Source organism: Mchenga conophoros, linkage group LG7, assembly GCF_057382185.1.
Source record: "Mchenga conophoros isolate Kocher_MC1m ecotype Shallow Benthic linkage group LG7, M_conophoros_male_GT1.1, whole genome shotgun sequence".
NCBI lineage: Eukaryota > Metazoa > Chordata > Actinopteri > Cichliformes > Cichlidae > Mchenga > Mchenga conophoros.
Genome location: NC_140532.1, coordinates 27,972,250 through 27,993,926, shown reverse-complemented (window position 1 = coordinate 27,993,926; position 21,677 = coordinate 27,972,250). Strand labels below are relative to the sequence as shown.

The 21,677-nt window shown below is 40.4% G+C and overlaps 1 protein-coding gene across 3 annotated transcripts in view; it reads left to right on the top strand.

Moving 5' to 3' along the window:
* cadps2 (Ca++-dependent secretion activator 2) overlaps positions 1-21,677 on the top strand; it is a 184,743-nt gene that overhangs the window by 79,680 nt on the left and 83,386 nt on the right. For all 3 annotated transcript variants that reach the window (XM_085283227.1, XM_085283229.1, XM_085283226.1), the window contains exon 13: positions 14,332-14,519. In XM_085283227.1, the coding sequence (XP_085139353.1) occupies positions 14,332-14,519 (188 nt within the window). The remainder of the gene's footprint in view (positions 1-14,331; positions 14,520-21,677) is intronic.

Below are 21,677 nucleotides of genomic sequence, written 5' to 3'. Positions count from 1 at the left end.
GGATATCCTAATAACTCCCTAAAAAGCCTTCGGTTGCATATTTCTCCTGTACTGGCTTCCCTTCATTGCCTTCCTGTTAAATCTAGAATTGAATTTAAAATCCTGCTCCTCACATACAAGGTCTTAAATAAGCAGGCCCCATCTTATCTTATTGACCTTGTAGTACCATATCACCCTATTAGAGCACTTTGCTCTCGCACTGCAGGCTTACTTGTAGTTCCTAGAGCAGGGCTGCCCAATCCCAGTCCTCGAGAGCTACTATCCTGCAGCTTTTAGATGCATCCCTACTCCAACACAGCTGAATCAAATGGTTTGATTACCTCTTCAGCATGCCATCATGTTTGGCAAAGGCCTGATAACAAGCCATTCATTTGATTCAGGTGTGTGGGAACAAGGATGCATCTAAAAGCTGCAGGACGGTAGCTCTCGAGGACCGGGATTGGGCACCCCTGTCCTAGAGTATTTAAAAGTAGAATGGGAGGGAGAGCCTTCAGCTTTCAGGCCCCTCTTCTGTGGAACCAGCTTCCAGTTTGGTTTTGGGAAACGGACACTCTCTACTTTTAATATTAGGCCTAAAACTTTCCTTTTTAGTAAGGCATATAGTCAGGGCTGGACCAGGTGACCCTGAATCCTCCCTTTGTTATGCTGTGTTAGGTCTAGGCTGCTTGGGGATTCCCATGATGCATTCGGTGTTTCTTCTTCAGTCACTTTTTTCACTCACTATGTGTTTATATACCTCTCTGCATTTAATTATTTTTATTAATAATCTCTGGCTCTCTTCCACAGTATGTCTTTGTCCTGTCTTCCTCCACTCACCCCCAGCCAGTCATGGCAGATTGTTGCCCCCTCCCTAAATCCATTTCTGCCAGAGGTTTTTTTCCTATTAAAAGGGAGTTTTTACTTCCCACTGTCACCAAAGCGCTTGCTTACAGGGGGTCATATGATTGTTGAGTTTTTCTTTGTATCATTGTAGGGTCTTTACCTTACAATATAAAACAATTTGAGGCAACTGCTGCTGTGATTTGGTGGAACATAAAAAAACTGAATTGAATTGATAGCTCAGAGCGCTTTACAATGTTATAGAAAGAACCTGATAACTCCTTTTGAGCAAACACTTTGTAACCTTTTGATGAAGTTGGTACCTATTAACTGTGTGAAATCTTCACTCGTTTAGCGCTGTGCTCCAATAAACTTTCAATGATTCCTGACCCTTTAAAAATAAAAGTTGACAACGTTTATACCCAGTCATACACTCAGATGTAGTTCAGAATGAACATTTAACCATCTCTTTCGAGCAGGTTTGATGGTAGTAGTTACTGTATGTGCATTCTTGGTGAGATTAGCTAAACTGGAAGATTTCCTTGAACTGACTTCTCTAGTCTCCGAATGATGGAAATTACTATCTGTGGAGCCATACTAATGAACGTGTTACTTACTGTGAATGAAGGCTAAATTTGGGATGTACTAGTGGTTCTCAAACTTTTTACAATGAATACCACCTCATAAAGTATGTGGCTCTTGAAGTACCAACATTAAAGTACAGTAGTGTATGCCTATTTAGCACCATATACAGCTTACATGAGACAATTTTATTTCTTTTATGAATGTTATTTATTTTAACTGTCATAAACAGGATGTGACAGTGAAAATAATAATAAAAACTGTAATGCATTAAAACATTTAGAACAGGTAGATTATCCGGTCTTTAAGTGAAGACATACAGTATGAATCCCGCTTCCGGGTCAAAGCTAGTCTGTCTTTATCAAGGCTGTTGTGTTTTTAACATGTTTTAATGCTTTGTATCTTGTTCTGTTTAATCTCAGTAAGACCCTAAAAATGAGGCAGTGATTACTGTCGGACTCTCTTGGTTTTTATTACCACTGTTCATTTTAAAGCTCAGTTTTTAAAACCTTACAATGTAACTAAAGCCCAGCCCATGCAGCAGTATATTAATGAATAATCTTGTATTGTGGATGGATTATCTCAGTTGTTCTCCTGACTGAAGCTTGATTCATTTACATCATCCCAACATGCGATTGCATTTGTCCTTAACCATCGGGAACCCTTGTGTTAGCTTTTATCGAGTGGCAAAGTTAGCGTTCATCCTCCAGCTTCACTGTGCTAATGTGTTTATATCAGGGGTCGACAACCTGCGGCTCCGGAGCCGCCTGTGGCTCTTTAGTCCTTATAGTGCGGCTCCGCGTGGTTTGGGAAAGTAGATTAGTAATAAACAAGTATTTAGTTGAAGTGTATTTTATTTATGTTCTTTTTTTAACTTGTAGTTCTAAATTGGAAGATTATTGTGATATTGAAATATAAAAATAAAATTATATTTTATTATTTTTTCATTGCTCAAAATAAGCGTCACACTCGCGGAAGCCAGTGTACCTGCCAAAATGCCGTGCATTTATCGAGACTTTCAACCCCAGGTAGGCCAATTGTGGGTCTTCGGATCCACATTATGTCAGCAGCTGTTCTCCACCGTGAACTATGTTAAAAACAAACACCGCTCATGCCTCACAGATGACAGCTTACAGTCCTGCTGTTCAGGGGGTTCGGAGGTTCGGGAGCAGAAATTCCATTGTACCACGGCAGACCTGACGATGTTTGCATGAACACGCTTTTCAGCATCTCTTTATTGACCACTTTTCACACATGGTTGCTGACGCATAGAGCCGGCTGTAGCTTTCAAAATGTGTTAATTACATAAATAAAATGTAATTTTCTCTGTAGCACTTCATGGATTTCATAAGCAACACACCTTAGTTGTTCACACAAAGAATAAAGGTAAAAAACAGTATATACAGTGTTATCTTCATTTTATATGTCAAAAAGTATTTGCGGCTCCCAGTGTTTTCTTTTGCATGGAAACTGGGTCCAAATGGCTCTTTGGGTCTTAAAGGTTGCTGACCCCTGGTTTATATTATACTAACCATAGCTGTGTAGCTAGCCATCACGTAGCACATCATTATATACCAGCTAGTCCAACTTCAGTAACCCTACAACATCACTTTAGTTTCCTGTCTTCATTTATGTCGGAAGTGATAGCAGAGCTGTACATTTTAACTTTTTAGAAATCCCTCAATCAGAACATGGTATATTAATTAATCTTAAAAAAGTTTTTGGGTGAGCTCCCTCTAGTGGTACGTGTTTGAGAACCACTGTTCTAGTTAATATAATTCTTTGTGTACTTCTCAGTTATTCTTTCAACTGCTCCTTTGAAGGATCATCTCAATCATCTGCCTCAATCTCACCCAATGCTTAGCACCCTCTTTTGTTATACCAGTCCTGTGCATGTCCTCCTTCACTCATGAATCTTCTCATTCGTTTTTTACTTTTCCCTGGCATCTCCATATTCAGCATCCTTTATGTATTGTGGCAGTAAGGACGGACCGCACCACCATAGTTCACACTTTTGACACACTTTAATCCTTGGTTGATGTTTCAACATACCTGCAGCTTTTCAGCTGCCAGCCATACATACACAATAACAACAACAAACTCAGGACCCAGTTAATTCTTTTTATGCAGTGAGGTGTGATTGCTGATGACGCTCCCTTGCGTCGGCTTCCCCTGCCGCCGCGCCACAAACCACACCTGCCACATACCCTCATTGCTCGACTGAGGCCAGGGAGGTCCGGCTGAATCTACTCCTTGCCAGTGGCCAATGGACCAGTGGCAGGGATGAATGGGATCTGGGAGTTGATCACGTATCCAGCGGCGGCACAGCAGGCACAACCCATGGCTCATGGGCAGCTTGCCAGGTGTCTGGTGCAGTAGGCGTGACATGAGACAGGGCTCACAGGTGGTTTGGCAGTTGTCGGTCCATCCGGTGCACTAATCTCCGGCTCGGCCAGAGCACGTCCCACCGGCGTGACAACTTCTGGCGAAGGCGTGGCAGGTTCCTCCTACATGCACTACACGCTGACCTCCGGAATGGCGTGGGGGTCGCCTCCATTCCCCATGCAGTCAAAGGACCCTGATGAGGCCGGCGGCGTTGTTGGCCAGGAACCAACTGGTCCTGCAGCTGTCAAGCTGTTCAAGTTGGCTTAAGGGTGAGTGCTGTACACCACATCCTGATTAAGTTCCGGATGAAGGCTCTTAGGGTGCTGTTGATCTTGTACAGTTCCAGGCATTTCAGGATCCAGGTGTGGGGCATCAAGTCAAAGGCCTTCTATTAGACAATCCAGGCAGTGCACACATTGGTCAATCTGGTCTTGCAGTCTTGAGCGACTGCTCTGTCTACCAGTAGCTGGTGTTTTGCTCCTCTGCCAATTCCTTTTATGTGCTCCGCTCATGTATTGAATCACGTTCCTGTTCATCTTAGCTGCTATGATGCCTGATAGGAGCTTCCATGTGGTACTGAGGCAGTTTATTCGCCGGTAGTTGGATGGGACTGGTCCCTTCTGGGATAAGGAGTGTCCAGCCTTCAGTTAGGTATTACGATTGTCTCTTGTCGACTAGCATCTGGTTCAGTGGTGCTGCCAGATGCTCATGGAATGCAGTCAGCTTCTTCAGCCAGTAAGCGTGAATCATGTCAGGGCCTAAGGTTGTCCAACCCCAACTCTTCATACTGGAGACCCATTCTTGGATGTCTGTGATGGTTATGCATTTCATCCTTCCCATATGCTCTTCCAGTATTGATCCATCTCTAGCTTTGATGGTGCTTTTCTCATACTGTTCCCCTGCCACTGGGAGTATACCTTAGATGGTTACATGGAGTAGAGCTGGCTTACCCTCTTGCCTTCTATCTCTCTGGTATACCTCTTCAAGTGGCTGGCCAGTGCTGTGAGTCTTTTCTTGGCAGTTTCCAAGGCTAGAAGTATGAGCAGCTTGCTGTACTTCTTAGGCAACTTCTTTATTGCACCTTTCTATGGTCTCATCCTCCATGAGGATACTGTTACTTGTGGCTGTTCACCTTGAAGACAAGCATGTCACTAAGCACTGCTGCCAAGCCCACCTCAGACATGAGCAAGAGACATAAATATGAAGCCATACCAACTCGAATGGTGCCCAGATTAACAAGGTTGACATCAAGTGTTGAGGAACCAGGACACCCTGATGAGAAGTGTGCTAATAGAACAAGATGGCATCGGTGAGCAAGACATGAAAATGAGGCACTTTTGGAATGCTACTATGTAACCATCAGCGCAAGGGGATACATTAATAGGATGGGAGCGCTGGGGGCAGTGACTCTCAAAATAGGCAAGTCAATCTTCACAGAACAGAGCTCAACTTATTACAGGTAGATTTTTTTTGAGACTTCTCCTTTCAGGCGCATGAGCATTTTGGATAAACTAGTCTTTGGTGGAAGGCTTGTCTCTGCTTATCTTCTCCATGGGTATGTCATCTGGACTAACTGCCTTCCAATTTCATTCTCTTCACAGCTGCCCTCAGTTCCTATTTACTAATCCTTCATGAGTTGCTGTTTTCCATTGGTTCTTTTCTCTCTCTGTTTATTTCATAACCTTGTTAAAAGTACTCCTTCCAACTTCTCAACATATTCTTTTCAGTTGTTAGTACATTTCCATTTATTTTAATAACCCGGATCTGTTGCATATTCTTTCCAGCTCATTCTCTTTGACTAACAAATTGATAATGTCAGGGAGGTTAAAGTTGGACCCAGAAGGCAGACCTGGAGATGGTGAGATTATTTTTTATTAAGGATGTGGCAAGCTTGGCAAATGTGAAACTGGGAAGAGGGAGCCTCAACTGAGGGGAAAAAGTCAGATTCAGTTCTGCTTGTAGTTGCAAACAAATGAATTTTGAATGTGTGTGAATGTTAGATTGAAAACACTTACATAAGAAAAGCCTGGAAAAAATTCTTGAGAATGGGTGAATGAGGGAAGATGTATAAAGCCGCTTTCAGTGCTCAGTTAAAGTAGAAAAGTGCCATATAAGAACCAGTCCATTTACCAATCAGGTATGTGTCTCTGTGCACTGTACCTTGTAAAGTCTATGAATATAGCTTGCTACCAAAGCTAGTTAGCATTAGCTGGTAACTTCGAGACTTGAGCGTAGAATTCTAAGTGTTCACTTTTGGTTATGAAAAACCCCCCAAAAATGTCAGCATCAAAAATATTATCATAAGGATTTGTAATGTGTAGGTAATAGTCATTATGTCAATCTTTTATTTCCAGAAAGTGGGTTTATACACTATTCTGCATTTAATCATTTGTTATTATTAATCAGTGGCTCTCTTCCACATCATGTCTTTGTCCTGACTTCCTCCCATAAGTCCCAACTTATTGTTGCAGATGGCCGTCCCTCCCGAGCCTGGTTCTGCTGGAGGTTTATTCCTGTTAAAAGGAAGTTTTTCCTTCCTACTGTCACGAAAGCACTTGCTCATAGGGGGTCATATGATTGTTAGGGCAATTGTTTTTGTGATTTGACATGAACTGAATTGAACTGAACTAAAGTGAATATTAATTCTGCATAATATTTCTCTAAAAGGATGTAAACTGTATGGAGTACTGCACATGTAAATTTTTGCCTAATTCCTCATTAAGAATAATTTAGAATACTTTGTAACCTGACTGCTTGAAAAAAAAAATCACAATATCAAAAATGTCACTAGGGTTGCCATAGAAACTGAACACATGCTTGGTTAACCTTTTAGCTGTTTAAAATGCTGAGGGTAGCTTGGGTAGTGGCATGAAATGTACAGCTATGGTGAATCTGGGACCAAGGATGACTTGAGCTAACTGGCAGATGGTTGTGTTCCTGACTTACTGCTTGCACATAATGGAAAAATCTTAAATGGACTGGTTCTTACATATAGCTTTACTACTCTGAGCACTCAAAGCGCTTTACACAACTTGCCTCATTCACCACTGACACAAGCACTTTTTTCTGTCCTCGTTCTATGTAAGTGCTTTCTATCTAACATTCATAGTGTGTGACTCACAGCCATCAAAAAGGAAGTTGGGGTTAATATCTTGCCCAAGGATATTTGGCATGCAGACTAGAGAAAATGGGGATCACAAACCACCAACTTTCCGATTAGTAGGTGACCTGCTCTACCACCTGAACTAAAGCCACCACAGGACATACTCCAAAGTTGGCTGTCAACATGAATGCTTCAGGAGCAACATTATGTGACCTGTTCTAGGGTGGGGGGCGGGGGACCTGCGCCCAGGTCTGGATTTGTTCTTGCTATAAAAGTGACCAAATCTTTATGTGTGTGTGGAAAAACGCTCCCCTAAGTGATTTCCAGAAATTAGTACTCAGACCCCAGGGTGTCTGCACACCAAATCACCTGCAGCAGAAGACACAAAAACACACACAGTCTGCCCAGATCCTGACAGCCAGATGCCATCATTTGATTTCAGCACATAAAGATGTAGCTTTGCTTTTTTTTAAGATTTAAAATTAAACTTTTCTTTTAGTTTGTGGATATCAGCTGTGTCACTGATAGCACACAAACTGAGATATCAAGTAGAAACAGGAAACAATATTACAGGCAGTTCGTGAACATTGGCCCAAAATACTCTTATAATTTTCAGTCCTCTCAGAAATTCAGCTTGAGTTAATGTTGCATTAAATCTGCCATTAATTATGTGTGAGGAAGCGGACACTTTTTAAACCTCGAGAGATGCGGTGGAATGTCTAACTTCACCCAAGCTTTTCCATCAGTGACTCTATGAAGTCTGGGTACTTGCGCATATAGGCACAAACAACATTAGGGACCCATTTCCTGACCCGGAGGCGCAGGGAAACAGCCCACCAAGGAAAACCCCAATGTGCATGTAGCGTACAAGTATACCTACCCCTGCCTGCCCCCTCTCACCTAGGGCAAATCCTGAGTTTAACAGAGTCCAACACCTCTCCAGGAAACTGGTTGCAGACTGTGTACTGTGGTGAGCCTGACTATAGCTAGTTGGTTAAGGCACCAGGTGATTCTGTCTCAGGCAGGGAGACGTGGATTCCTTAAATTTTTCCACTATTATTTTTTTTCCCTGTCAGAATCGCTCTTTGTCCTCTCTCACCCAGGAACAATTTTAGTGTTCTGTAAGCAATAATATATGATCTTAAAGCAGTATACCTACACTGTACATGCTGACCTTGTATCAAACTTCCACATAGACTAAACCTGTGTTCTGTTTATATTTATTCTTTACTGTCAAACTATTAAACACCACTGAGCGTGCAGCTGAGAGAATAAAAACTAAAACTGTCCTTTAAACATTAATTTAATGAAATCTTTGATTAAAATCTATCAGATGTCTGAATGATAGCATTGTCACATTGATAAGGCAGTTAACTTAGTCTGTATTTTTGTTGGCTTTCTTTCCAGGCTTCAGATAGACTAAACTTGATTAATATAGTAGCTGTTTTCCAGTCTTACTGACCAAACCCCTTAAAGTGCAAACTTTTAATGCTATGTTACTCTACAGTGCTTTTCTCTTTACCTCTCACACTCAGCTGCTTGGTCTCTGGCAGTTACCTTGCTGGTCGTATTACTTGTTTAACCTCTTCAGATTTTTCCCCATAGTATAGTTTCATCTTCCTTTGTAAAATCAGTCACTCTAATGCCAGTACATTTATTCATAATTGTGATTAGTCATTTCTGCTAACGTCACCCATTTTATGTGAATGTACAAGGGAAACCCTGGGGAAACTTAGTGAGTTGATAGCTAGCTTCATGTGACCGCTTGCCACTGTTAGGGTAAGTGAATCCAGATTGACTAATGATACCATGGGTATGCTGAACCAACTTTGTGGTACAGGCCTCAAGTAACATGTCAGTAATTGTGAGAAGAATCACTAAAACTAATAAATTCAGTGTGTAAACTCTTCTTGTTTTTTCTTGTAGACCTTCTATTGGGTCTGTTTGGCTGAGCTGCTGTCATTTCAGCTTCACTTTGCTGTTGATAGGCATACGCAAGCATATCTACAGGTTACAGAAACTAAACAGTAGTGCTTAAATACCAGCCATGTCTTGCCTTTGTTTTGGATTCCCAGTGAGACAAAGACAGTGATATTTTTGATGAAGAATATGTAGAGCATGTAATTCTACATATGCCATGTAAATCTGCATGATGAAGTGACTACTCTTGTCTGGTGGGGTCAGAAGAATTCTTGGATTAAAAAATGGCCTAACTGGCCAAAAAGAAGTCAGCAAGACCCTGAGGTAAAAAATCCTTAGCATTTTACTCTCAGCTTTCCATCTGTAGTAAGGTGATGAAAAGCCAAGCTGTTCGCTACTTCAGAGCTGCCACACTGCTTTGACTCCTCATGGGTCATGTCATCCCTCAGAGGGGGTGGCGGACGTTGGCGCTCTGACATGGAGATAGGCAGCCACGGCTGATGGAGCTAACAAGGCAGTCGGCTCGTTAGCTGCTAATTGAGCTGTTAGTGCCAAGACTGGAGTGTGCCATCTGTTTGTCACAGAGGAACATCTTGTCGCTTAACGCCTGCCGACAAGACCCTCTCTCTCTCCTTCCGTGGTGCGATATTAATAGCTCAAGTCCACAGACGGAAAGAAAAATGAAGAAATTGAAGAAGTGACAAACAAACTGAGAGTTTGGGTGGGTGGGTTGGGGGTGAGGGGGCTCTGTCAGGTCCAGTTAAACCTGACAAGAAACAGCATGTCACTTAGACTCTAAATAAAAAAACTGGAAGTAGTTTTCATTTCAAATCCTTAAATGATCTTTCAAGCAGATTTTTTTTAAGTCAACATAAATAATTTCTTGCATCTTCTTTTGGAAAGATGTAAAAAAAAAAAAAAACCCTCTTTTTTGTGGTTTATGAATTGAATGGTGTTCATAGTGAATTTTCAAATTCAACCAATACTTTTAGGAGGCTCACTGTGAGTAGTAGTGGAGTAGAAGTTGCCCATTCTCACATCTAGCACCTAGCAGGAGAGGTTACCTCATATTCATTCTCACTACTCTAATTCCATACCAGGTATAAGATAAAAACATGTAGAAGCTGTTGGTGTAGTATATCCAAACTGCTGACCCTTAAGCATCCTTCATGCTACTTAGCTGCAGCTGTTGCATGGTGACATAAACAGGAAAAATATAGAACTGAAATGAATGGATCAGACAAATTGGATCAGCGCTTCCCTCCTGAAAGTACTCTGTTTGGCCTTGTTGAAGGTACTGCCTAGTGGGTTCAACCTTAGAGACCAAGCACCCACTTACACACTATGTATTCTTTGAACTCTTTTCCAGAGACTTGACAAATAAATGGCTGCGTGTGGTGGCCAAACGTTCTGGAGCGGTTGAAGTTTGTGTACTACCATACATACCTTTTTGACTGTGTTATCTTTGAATATAACAAGTTTCAGTATAAAATGTCTTTGGAAATAGGGCTGGGCCATATTATACCGTTCACGGTAATACCAGTATAATGTTAGGCAACGATAGGAAAATAAAATATCGCGATAGAATATGAGTAAAACGCGCATGCGCAGTGCCTTTGTTTTCATACGCACATGGCCGATTGTTGAGTGAAACAGATGAACCAGAATTGGTTTGTGAAAATGGTGCAACTTCAGTGATGTGGAACTGGTTTGGTGTTTGTCCGTCAGATACACAACAAAGCACATTTTTTTGCAGAACATAGAATAGAATAGAATAGAATTGCCTTTATTGTCATTGTACAGAGTACAACGAAATTGGAGTGCCACTCCCTTGGTGCAAGATTCAATAATAAATATAATGTAAAATATAAAAAGTACAATAAAACAATCACAAGTATTCAAACAATAGTAAGTAAGATATATACAGCATAGCAGCATTAATATAATGACAGTATGAATAGCAGCATGATATAATGGCAGTGACGGTATGGTATAGCTAAGCAGGTTCAATTGTTTTTGTGCTTATTTACTACGGTGATAGCTCTGGGAAAGAAGCTATCCCTGAATCTGTTTGTCCTGGTTTTATGTGACCTGTACCGTCGGCCTGACAGTAATAGTTCAAACTGTTGGTTGCTGGGGTGAGAGTGGTCCTTGATGATATTGCCAGCTCTGCTGAGGTACCGAGAGTTTGCAATGACCTCCAGGCTGGCCAGAGAGCAGCCAGTGATCTTCTGGGCTGTGTTGATGACCCTCTGCAGTACTTTCCTGTCCGCAGCTGAGCACCCTGCATACCATGTTGTTATGCCGTACGTTAGGATGCTCTCTATGGTGGCTCTGTAAAATGTCACCAGCAGCCTCTCCTCCAGGTTGTTCCTCCTGAGCACTCTCAGAAAGTGGAGACGCTGCTGGGCCTTTTTTACCACTGCCGTGGTATTTGCAGTCCAGGAGAGGTCATCAGAGGTCTGCACGCCCAGAAACCTCATGGAGCGTACCCTCTCCACACAGCTCCCGTGAATGTAAAGTGGGGCCGGGTCTGCTCTGCCCTTCCTGAAGTCCAAGATAAGTTCTTTAGTTTTCATGGTGATCAGTTGGAGGTTGTTAACTGAACACCACTCAGTCAGTCTGTTAACCTCATCTCTGTAGTCCGACTCATCCCCCCTTGAGATGGTGTTTGAGAGATGGGTAGGGGAGCAGTCATGCAAGCGGCCGTCGTTATTGTCGTATTTGTCGGACTAAGATGCTCTTAAATCTGGGAGTAATCTGGGTAACTCCGTATGCTTCAGGTCAAACGAACACTGCAGCATCACTGAGAGTTAAAAACTGTCTAAATTCTTTCATCTTTAATAAAACGATCAGCATTGCTGCTTTAGCAGGTGTAACTATGAAGTTTAACTTCCAGGCATCTATGAAAACAAAAGTTATTACATTTAACGGAGTTAGAAGTTAGCAGGAAGCTAGCGGGAGTTAGCTCGCTAGTTTTGCTAGTTACCTAAGCATGATATTGCATGTTCTGACTGAGAGATTTCTGAAAAAATTCAAACGTACAGCTCTGCTATCACTTCCAACATAAATGAAGAGAGGAAACTAAATAGCAGTGACGTTTGTAGGGTTACTGAAGTTGGGCTAGCTGGTATATAATGATGTGCTACGTGATCGCTAGCGACACAGCTATGTTAGCATAACATACACAGTGAAGCTGGAGGACGAACACTAACACTTTTCCACTTATAAAAGTTAACGTTAAGGTTCCTGATAGTTAGAGACAAATGCAATCGCATGGCAGGATGCTGTAAACGGACCAAACTTCAGTCAGGAGAACAACTGAGATAATCCATCCACAATACGAGGTTAGTCATTAATATACTGCAACAACATGGGAATAGAGCAGCTGCCAGAGAATTCAACATTAATGAATCAATGGTACAGAAGTGGAGGAAGCAAGAAGAATGAGTTTAATAAAGTTTGATTTATCTGACTGCTTTGTTTCGCTTAATGTGCCTTATAATCCCGTGCACCTTATGGTCCAAAAAATACGTACTGCACACTGCAGTTTAATGTTGCAAAGCACCTCTTTTTAACTTCAGTGGATATTATACATGGTTATGCTCAGGATATGTCAGCCCATTTCTACTGGAAATGCCTTTTGGTTAAACTTTCAGCAAGGAATTTGCATTTGCACTGTTAAATTTTTATATAGCTTTAATACACATAAAAACCAGCTTCTTGTTTAAGTGAAAATAAATGGAAGGTTGTCTTTTTGCGCTAGTAATGTTGTGGAGTTGTATTTTGTCTCGCATCAATTATATATCGTTATATTATTATATATATATATCGTTATCGCAAATTTTCAAATATATATCGTGATAAATATTTATGGCCATATCGCCCTGCTCTATTTGGAAAGACCATTCATTTCTGCCTTTTCTCATTTTACTTGATTTTTCTTTCAATATCAGTCACGTCTTAACACTGAATGTCAGCATAAATCTTTGCCTCTTTCGGCTTAATCACAACAATATGCAAATACGCAAACTCTACACAGACTGGAACCTTTTTTTTTTTTAAATGAACAAATGAACATTGAAAAAAGTTTTCTTCCCAAGTGAGTTACAGAATCATCAAGGCACGAATGCTATTTATTCTTAATTCACAAAAGATTCAGTGTATTTCAACCAGTGATCTCTCGCCTAGTTTTTCAAAGAGTCTTTGAAATCAAAGTATAAAGTCATGACATTTCTGTAACATTTTGTATCCTAAAGTGGCTGAGCTGGAAGAAAAACTATTTCACAGAAGCACAATCAAACAAAAGAACAACCTTCACTTTACAATTTCATGTATTTGAATTTTAGACAATATCACTTTATTTTATTAAAAGAAACATTTGATCTACCCACTGTCATTTTGCTATACAAACGGACTCTTTTGACTTTCAAATGACAGGTAATCCAGTACAGACGCAACCTGTGTTGAAGGTGAAACTGTTTCTCTCCTGGTTGTCTTCTCTCCTGAGTTGCTTGTTGCCTGGTGAAGAGCTGTGTGTGTGTGTGTGTGTGTGTGTTTTGGGGGGGGGACTGTCAGCTCACTAGAGGCGCTAATTTGTTAATGTTCCTTCTGTTAGGAATCCTAATTACTGTTGTAAGCTTCATGCCTAATTTAGTGATTATGTGCGAGATGACTGAGCTAATGAACATCTCAAGATGTTCCAGTTGTTCCACACCTTTTTCCTGCTTTTTATCTTTTTAAATTCTAGCAGAGAATTAATAATAGAAGAGTTAACCTTTGGACTGGTTCTTAATTGTAGTATTTTTGAGTTTGTAGTGCCTAATTGTGGCATTTTGTTTTGCATCTCCCACAGTTACAGGAATTTGTGAAGAGGATGTTCAGCCATGTCTAAACTTTGGAACAAACTGTGTTTTCTCTCAAGTCCTAGGTTTATCTTTCTTAAAACAATAAAATCATTCACATAAATGATCTTTTATTAGTCATGCATTTTGGCTATAAGGATCCCAACACTCATATGTTTGATAAACAAAGAATATTTACAAAAATGTAACATCAATTTATTGTTTTACGATTGAAAAGCACTGAAATGATAATAAAGTCTATAGATTAATTTAAAAAGTTTTATAAAGGGAGGTGCAAGGAGGAAAAATAAAACTAATGCATTGTTCTATGCTGATAGTAAGGCATGGACAGGTTTGTGAAAAACTGCAGGTAAACCTGAAGTAGCAGAGGCATCAGATGAGTCCTCATCAGACACCACAACTGCCCCCCCCCCGTCTTGATTTTGAAAATCGTTTCAATATAATTTTAAACTATACTTTAAACTTTATCTAGCGGATTTTAAGTTTGATAAGATGAGTGGCTTGAAAGAAATGTTTAATCTGTGGAAGTTCTCCAAAAAAGAAGGCAAAATTAGTCTAAATAACCCGTACACGTCACTAAGGTCTGACGCTTTATTAGCCAATCTTTGTTGGTTTGTTTTAACTTATCTGTCTGGTGTGCATGTATTTTATCTTTAGGGCTGGTTCAGTCCTGGTCAGGTGTTTGTCCTGGATGAGTACTGTGCTCGGTATGGTGTTCGAGGCTGCCACCGCCATCTGAGCTACCTGAAGGAGCTGATGGATTATTCGGAGAACAATGCTCTCGTCGACCCAATGCTGCTACACTACAGCTATGCCTTCTGCGCCTCCCACGTCCACGGAAACAGGTAGTTAGGAATCATTAGAGTAACTGCACTCCACAGGCATGGAGATCTTTGTCTCATTTCTACAGAATGAAAAGGTCTAAATAAGAGCATAGATGGTAACAAATGTTGATCACTTAACATCCACTCGCTTGGTGGCAAATCACTTAGTGCTATTGTTAGGGCTAGGTTTTATTTTATCCACATGGTAAATAAGCATAGTTTAGGAAACTAGAAGATGTTAACTTTAAAATCAAATCTCTAACATACATTTTAGCTTACAGTTCTTCAAGATTTCCATTTGGGAATTTCAGATATGTCAAATATTTATATGGAATAGATAATTCCATGTAAAGTAGTCTGGTGCTTGCTAAGATGTTAGGTTTTGGGACTGCAGGGATTAAAGTATACCAATGCCAGCACTGTGTGTGGGTAGCAAACTCGAGCTGCACATCCACCCCTAACACCCTTTGTGAACTTTTGTGTGTGTGTTTTATGATATCACAGTGTTTATCTTTGCTCCTGATGAACCAGAGTCACAATTCCTTATGGTTGTTAGAGAGCTTCAGTAGTTGAATATAAACAAAAATCCTTTTTTTTTTTCTCTTAATTGTTTGCTAAAATCACAGACGCTGCTGTTTTTTCCTCTACGTATTGTTAAAGGCACCTCAGTTTTGGTCATTTTTATTCATGTTTCTGTATTTATCCCTTATTCTTTTATATTGGCTTTATTTCTGCTTCTTTTACTTTTTAATTTCCTAATTATAAAAATTGTATTCCCGTTTAATTATACCTTTCTATATTAGCTTTTGTAAGGCACTTTGTGACTCTTATCTCTGAAAAACTATATAAATATATATTTCACGACTTCTTAAAGCAGTCGTACTCTTTTGCTTTGCACTAATCTTTCTTCTTGTTCTTTCACATAGTCCTTTTAGGGTTCACCACAGTGGATCAGCTGCCTCCATCTCACCCTAGCATTCAGTTCAGTCCTACTTAATTGCATTCATAAATATTCTCAGTGGTTTTCCACTTTTCATTCTCTTCATAGCTGCCCTTACTTTCACCTTACTTACCCTCTTCGTCCTGTTTTTTTCTCCATCAATCCTGCTCTCTCTCTTATTCTCTTCATTCATCTCCCCCATCAAAGTACTCCTTCCATCTTCTCAGCACAGTCTCTTCTCTTGTTAGTACAGTTCCATCTTTACTCCTTTCTTTATGTTCAACCTTATGCTCAACTCAATAAACAGCTTGTCTACTTTCTTCATCTCTTCGACTATCCCACTTTAGCTTTGCTTTGTCTTCTATCCTCCGTCCACATCATACACTACATATCTTCTTGGCAGTTTCCCTCACTACCACAGCCATTTCTGTTCTTTTCGCAAAATTCATCTGCCTCCACATTCCTCACCTTAACACCATACCAACCCAAGACCTAATCATCACCTGTGTTCGCTTCACCTACATGTCCACTGAAGTCTGTCCAATCATCACTCTTTCCACCAGGAATACTTTCTACCACTAATCCCACTTGTGGGGCTAATGCGCTGACAACAGTCAACATCACACCTTCAGCTTTACTTCCAGAACACTCTTTATATACTTTTCCTTGTTTCATTTTTGTATAGTAGCTCCACCTCAGTTGTGATTTAACAGTTCTTGTTAACAGCTAGTTTTTCTCTCCTTTATGAATGATAATTTATTCTGAAGGGTCGGCCATTAACCTATTTCTTCTCACAATTTAATTCCAAACTAAAAGTTATTTTCTCATGTCTTATCGTTTTATCGTTTTATTGTTTTAGTGGCTTTTTTCATTTTTATGGCAAATTGAAAACATGTTTGCAGCTTATGTCTCTATTTTAGTGGCTTAAATGACACTATGACTGTGTTTTATTTTTTTAAGTAATGAAAAACAACAAAGCAATTTTGTAAGGTTTGATTTTCCTGCTTTGCAGCCTTTGTGAAGAAACTATAAAACAGTATTATAACTTACAGGATTAAACAGTAGTGTTCAGTTATATGTTAATGCCTTTATAATAACCTTTTAGTCTTAAGAGATGTGAGCAAATATTGCACGTTTTTCACAATTTACAACAATAACAGTGCAAACATCTTCCTGATATGCAGTGTCAGGAAGCTGTACCTTGTCTGCTATGACAGAATCAAATTGGATCCATCTAAATTTGGTGAACATTGTGGGGCTAATGGTTGCATCTTTGGAATAAAGCGGTTTCCTGCATCAAAAAAGCAAAGAAGCAAGTGTCTAAGCTACAGCATCTCTAATCCTCCCAGTTGTAGCTAAGTTCCTCGTGGAAGTGTTTATTTACAGGCCCTGTCCCTTATGATAATGGGAGCCAAAGTGTCACTACACTACACAAATTTTGTAAAATACAACATAATCAATTGTGTCTGACCTTTAAATCAATAACTTGTGCTGTGTGTTTGATAAAACAGTCAAACTTTAGCCGGCTTCAAAAGGAACTCTGAGATGACTTGTTTGAAGGTTTGCGTAAGTTTGATGAGATGGATTTGAATCAGGATCGAGTTTAAAGGAGCATTATCAGAGCCAGCGGGAGTCACCTGTCAGTTGAGATCTCTTCTGCTCAGAGCCATCTACACCGCAGCAACACAGGATGTGACAGCAGCTTTTACCTCCCCCAACCCTTTAAACAACAATCCTCTCCATCTACACAGACGTAAATAGGAGAGGAGGTAGGTGACAAACAGAATCACATGCCACTCGGCCTCATCTCCTTTCTACAAATGTAAGGTGAAGTGGCATCTACACCCAGTGCTCTGCCATGCCGCTCAGCAAGCTCGACTCATGACAACTCTTGTCAACTGACATCATCACTAAAGAGCCAGAGGGTTAGTTGGATCCCGCAGGCAGATGTAGTACTTATTGTTTTCACTTGAGCCAAACTGAAAGCAAACACACAAACTTAAGTCTACAGGGATACATCTCCCCATCACCATCCCCAACCCCAGAGAAGCATTGACAGCAGCCTCGCCTCCATTGCACTTGCTTCATTTAGCAGCAACAATACATCTAAGCCCCGACAAGCTGTCACTCAACACTCTGCCTTGAGTGCTACCAAACCAAACACCGCTTTGTGTTGTGTTTCTCTCAGCTCGGCACATTTTGAGTTTGGCTTCTTGCCAACCTGTGCCCCGTCTGATTTGTTTTCAGCTGTAATTTCATTCAGAGGGTTTGAGTGACATTTGCTGGGAAAATTCAGTTTCTCGTATCATTTGAAAGCTCTTGATGAGCTCTTTGTGAGTATCAGAGAAAATATGTCAGCTTCCAACTCACTGAATTGATCTTAGTAACCACTAAAGACCCCATTTAAAAGAGATTTTTCTGTGCCTTTGTGCTTGCTTTTTTATTTGTTGTAAAGTTTTCATGGAAATGTTATAGAAAGTGCACACAGACAACAAATCTGCTGGCATGGTGCATTCACATTCAACCTTATTGATTGGAAAAAAATCAGTTATTTTGTCTGAGTTGCTTTGAATTAGGCAATGTTTTGACAGTTATGGGAACACTTGACTGGCTTCATACTGCCAAACAGACTTTGGTATCAAACTGCTTTAGTCAAGGACGTTAAAAGTGATATTCATGTAAATGAAAAATAGGAAATATTATTATATTAATTACGCATAAAATTGCAACAAACTCTGAAATATTAAAGTCAGTTTTCGTATTGTTTAGGTTTTAAAGTAAAGCTTTAAAACCTAAACAATGGGGCCTGTTTCACTATTGTCACATATGTAACATAACTTGTGAAATGTTATTCCTTGATAGCTTTGTTTAGACTGTTTAGACTGCATTTGGAATTTTACAGCTTATGTTGCCTCGATGTGGCTTAATCGATCTTCAAATGCGCCCTTCAAAAAATGTCAGGCTGGACATTAAAGAACCAGGAAGTGCAGAGGATTAGTAAGGAGGAAATGAGGACGACAATCAAGAGGATGTAGAGTGGAAAGACACTTGGTTCAGGTTTGGAGGTATGGAAATGTTTAGGAGAAAGGCCGGTGGACTTTTTAACCAGATTGTTTTATACAGTCCTAAAAGTGAGAAGAACACATATGTGTGAATGAGAAGGTGTAGTAAAGATGTAAGTAGAGGTAGTGAAGGTGGACAAGTTTAAGTATCTGGGGTCAATTATCCAAAGCAATGGACAGTGCACAAGAGAGGCGAAGAAGAGAGTGTAGGCAGTGGTTGAAGGCATATATTAGAGGTGATCTTTGACAGAAGGATAGCAGTGAAAGGGAAGGTTGATAAAATAATAGTGAAACATGCCATGATTTATGATTTGGAGACGGTGGCACTAACAAAAAGACGAGAGGCTGACTTGGAAATAGCAGAGCTGAAGATGTTGAAGATTTTTAATGGAAGCAACCAGAATGGAAAGAATTGGTTGACTGAATAGTTGTTAACTTGTGCCTGACCGATCCAGTAACAAAATCTTATTCTTGATGAGCTGCATGTTTGATCTGGCAAAGATTTTACACCAGATGGCCTTCCTGATGCAACCTACCCCGTTTATGTGTACCGCTGTGGCTCAGGACACAGATATCATTAAGAACAGCAACTTGAATAACTGCTGTTACTTACAGGAGTTAGTTTTGAGGGTATTTCCTACCTAAAGTAATTCCTCTAAAGATTTCTCATGCGGGGAGTTTTCTTTACACACAGAGATTTATAGTTTTCCTTTTCCATGAGGTTCTCTGCTGGAAGTAGTACTAAAGGTCTGATGACCTCTGATTTCCTTTTTTCTGAATTCAGACAAAACTTGTTTCTAAAAGTCTTAGAAACATGGTTTCTAAGCAGGTACCTACTCTGAATGGCATTGCCTTGGCCTCTGTATATAATGACATTGTGAGGAATCTTGAAGTCATTTGTAACCAGGATATACCCTTCAGTGTGCTCGTTAACTGACTGTGATTGAATCCTTTCTGTCATCTGCACAATGCTGCTAAAATTAAAATGTTTTCTTCCATTTTTTCCTCTTAAATTAGAAACATCCTGTGTATGATGCTGAAAAATTAGTTTGATTTAAATAATTTTATGCTTTACTATGTAATCAGAAGCACACATGGATCAACTCACATGCAGCCTGTTTTTTCAGTTGATCCTGTTTTTTTCTCTTTACTTTTACTTTTCTTGCTTTTTTTCTTAGTTTTTTACTTAGTATTTTAGAGAGTTTGTTTTAATATCTTTCTTTTCAAAAATGTGGATCGAGCTCGTTTTGGTTCTCCTTGTTACCGTGGAACTGTTACTTTCATTGAGGAATGGGACCGTGGCGCAGCAGCTACACACCGCACACTTTGTTTACTCCAGAGATCAGCTGATCACCCTGATGCCAGCCAGCTAACCAGCCAGAACCATGGATATACCGGCTGAAATCTGGAGAAAAATACACCATGGATGCAGAGGTGGAGGACAGAAGAAGAGAAGGAGGGAGACGGCGAGATAGCAGAGGCCTAAACAGAGAAAGAGGTACAAAACATGTCTGTCATCAGGATATGCCTGATCACAACACATCTGCAGAAGGTCTGGAGCAGCTGTTCAGGCCGACAGGGACAGTGCAGCCAGTGGTGAGCAGAAAGGAGGGCTTGCCGTTCTTGTTAATAACTAGTGGTATAACCCTGCTCACATAACAATGAAAGAGCAGATTTGTTGCCCGGACACTGAACGGTGCACTGTTGGGATTTACTCATGTAATCTTGTTGGCGGTTTATGCTCCTCCTTCTGCTAACCCCACAGCTGCATGTGACATTACCCACTCCGCCATAGCCCGGTTACAGACTAAGCACCCGAGTGCCTTTATTGCTATCTCAGGTGACTTCAACCATGTCACCTTGGACACTACACTGCCAACTGCGTGTGTGTGTGTGTGTGTGTGTGTGTGTGTATACACTACCGGTCACACTCATGGCATTCTTTCTACAATGTACATTAAATATTCTTCAGAAAGTTCTTCCCATATCTCTTACATAAGTTCATATAAATGTGTGGCACTTGTAGGTTGCTTTGCTTTCACTGTTCTGTCCAGTTCACCCCAAACCAGCTCGATGGGTTTAAGTCTGGAGACTGTGCTGGCCACTTCATGTTTTCAAGCTCACCATCTCGTTCTTTTTTCCTGAGATAGTTCTGGCATAGCATGTACTTATGCTTTGGGTTGTTATCTTGCTGTAGAATGAACCCCTGACCAACTAGGCACATATCAGAGGGTATTGCAATGCTGTGGTAGCCATTTTGGTTCAGGGAGCCTCCCACTCTGTACAAGTCAGTGACCCTGGATCCAGCAAAACAGCCCCAGACTGTCACACTTCCTCCTCTATGTTTGAGTTGATGCCACACACTGTGGAACCATCCTCTCGCCTACTTAGCGGCATACAAAGATCCTGCGTGATGAACCAAAGATTTTAGATTTTGATTAATCAGTCTGTAATACCTTCTTCCAGACTTCAGTAGTCCAATGATGGTGTTTAATGGCCCAGGAAAGCCTTCTTGCCTTATTCTGACATCTTAGCAATGCCTTTATTGCTGCAACTCATCCTGTCAAATCTGCAGCTCAAAGTCTTGTCTTTGAAACTCAGACTTGCTTACTACCACCACTATTAAGCTGTGCTTGAAGCTGTTGTCCTGTGAGCTGCTTATCACACAGAAACTTGTCCTCTGGTTCAGTGGTGGCTTTGGGTCTGCCAGACCTTTTCCTGTCAGTTTGCCCCAGTTTCTGTGTGCTTTTAAAAAAAAAAAAAATTTATTTTTTATTTTTTTATTATAAATTTTATTTTCAGTCACAGCAGCATGTTAATAACAAAACATTGAACATACAGTAGTTTGCTGCTCAGTATTTACAATATCCCAAAAAATAACAGAAATGGAGAAGGAAAACAAACAAACCAAAGAAACCCCTGCAAAACAACAAAAAAAACCCCAACAACAAACAAATATAAAAATAAAATGTATAAGGGACATTCAGTGTACAGTTAACTATGATAGTGATATAGAGATATGGCATCTGGTGATGACAAGGTGGTCATTTTAAATGTTTCCATGTACATCAGGAATGGCTGCCATGCCTTAAGAAATTTGGTGGTTGAACCTGCCAATGTATATCTCATCTTTTCTAAATGTAAAAACCTCATGAGCTCTGCAAGCCACTGTTCATG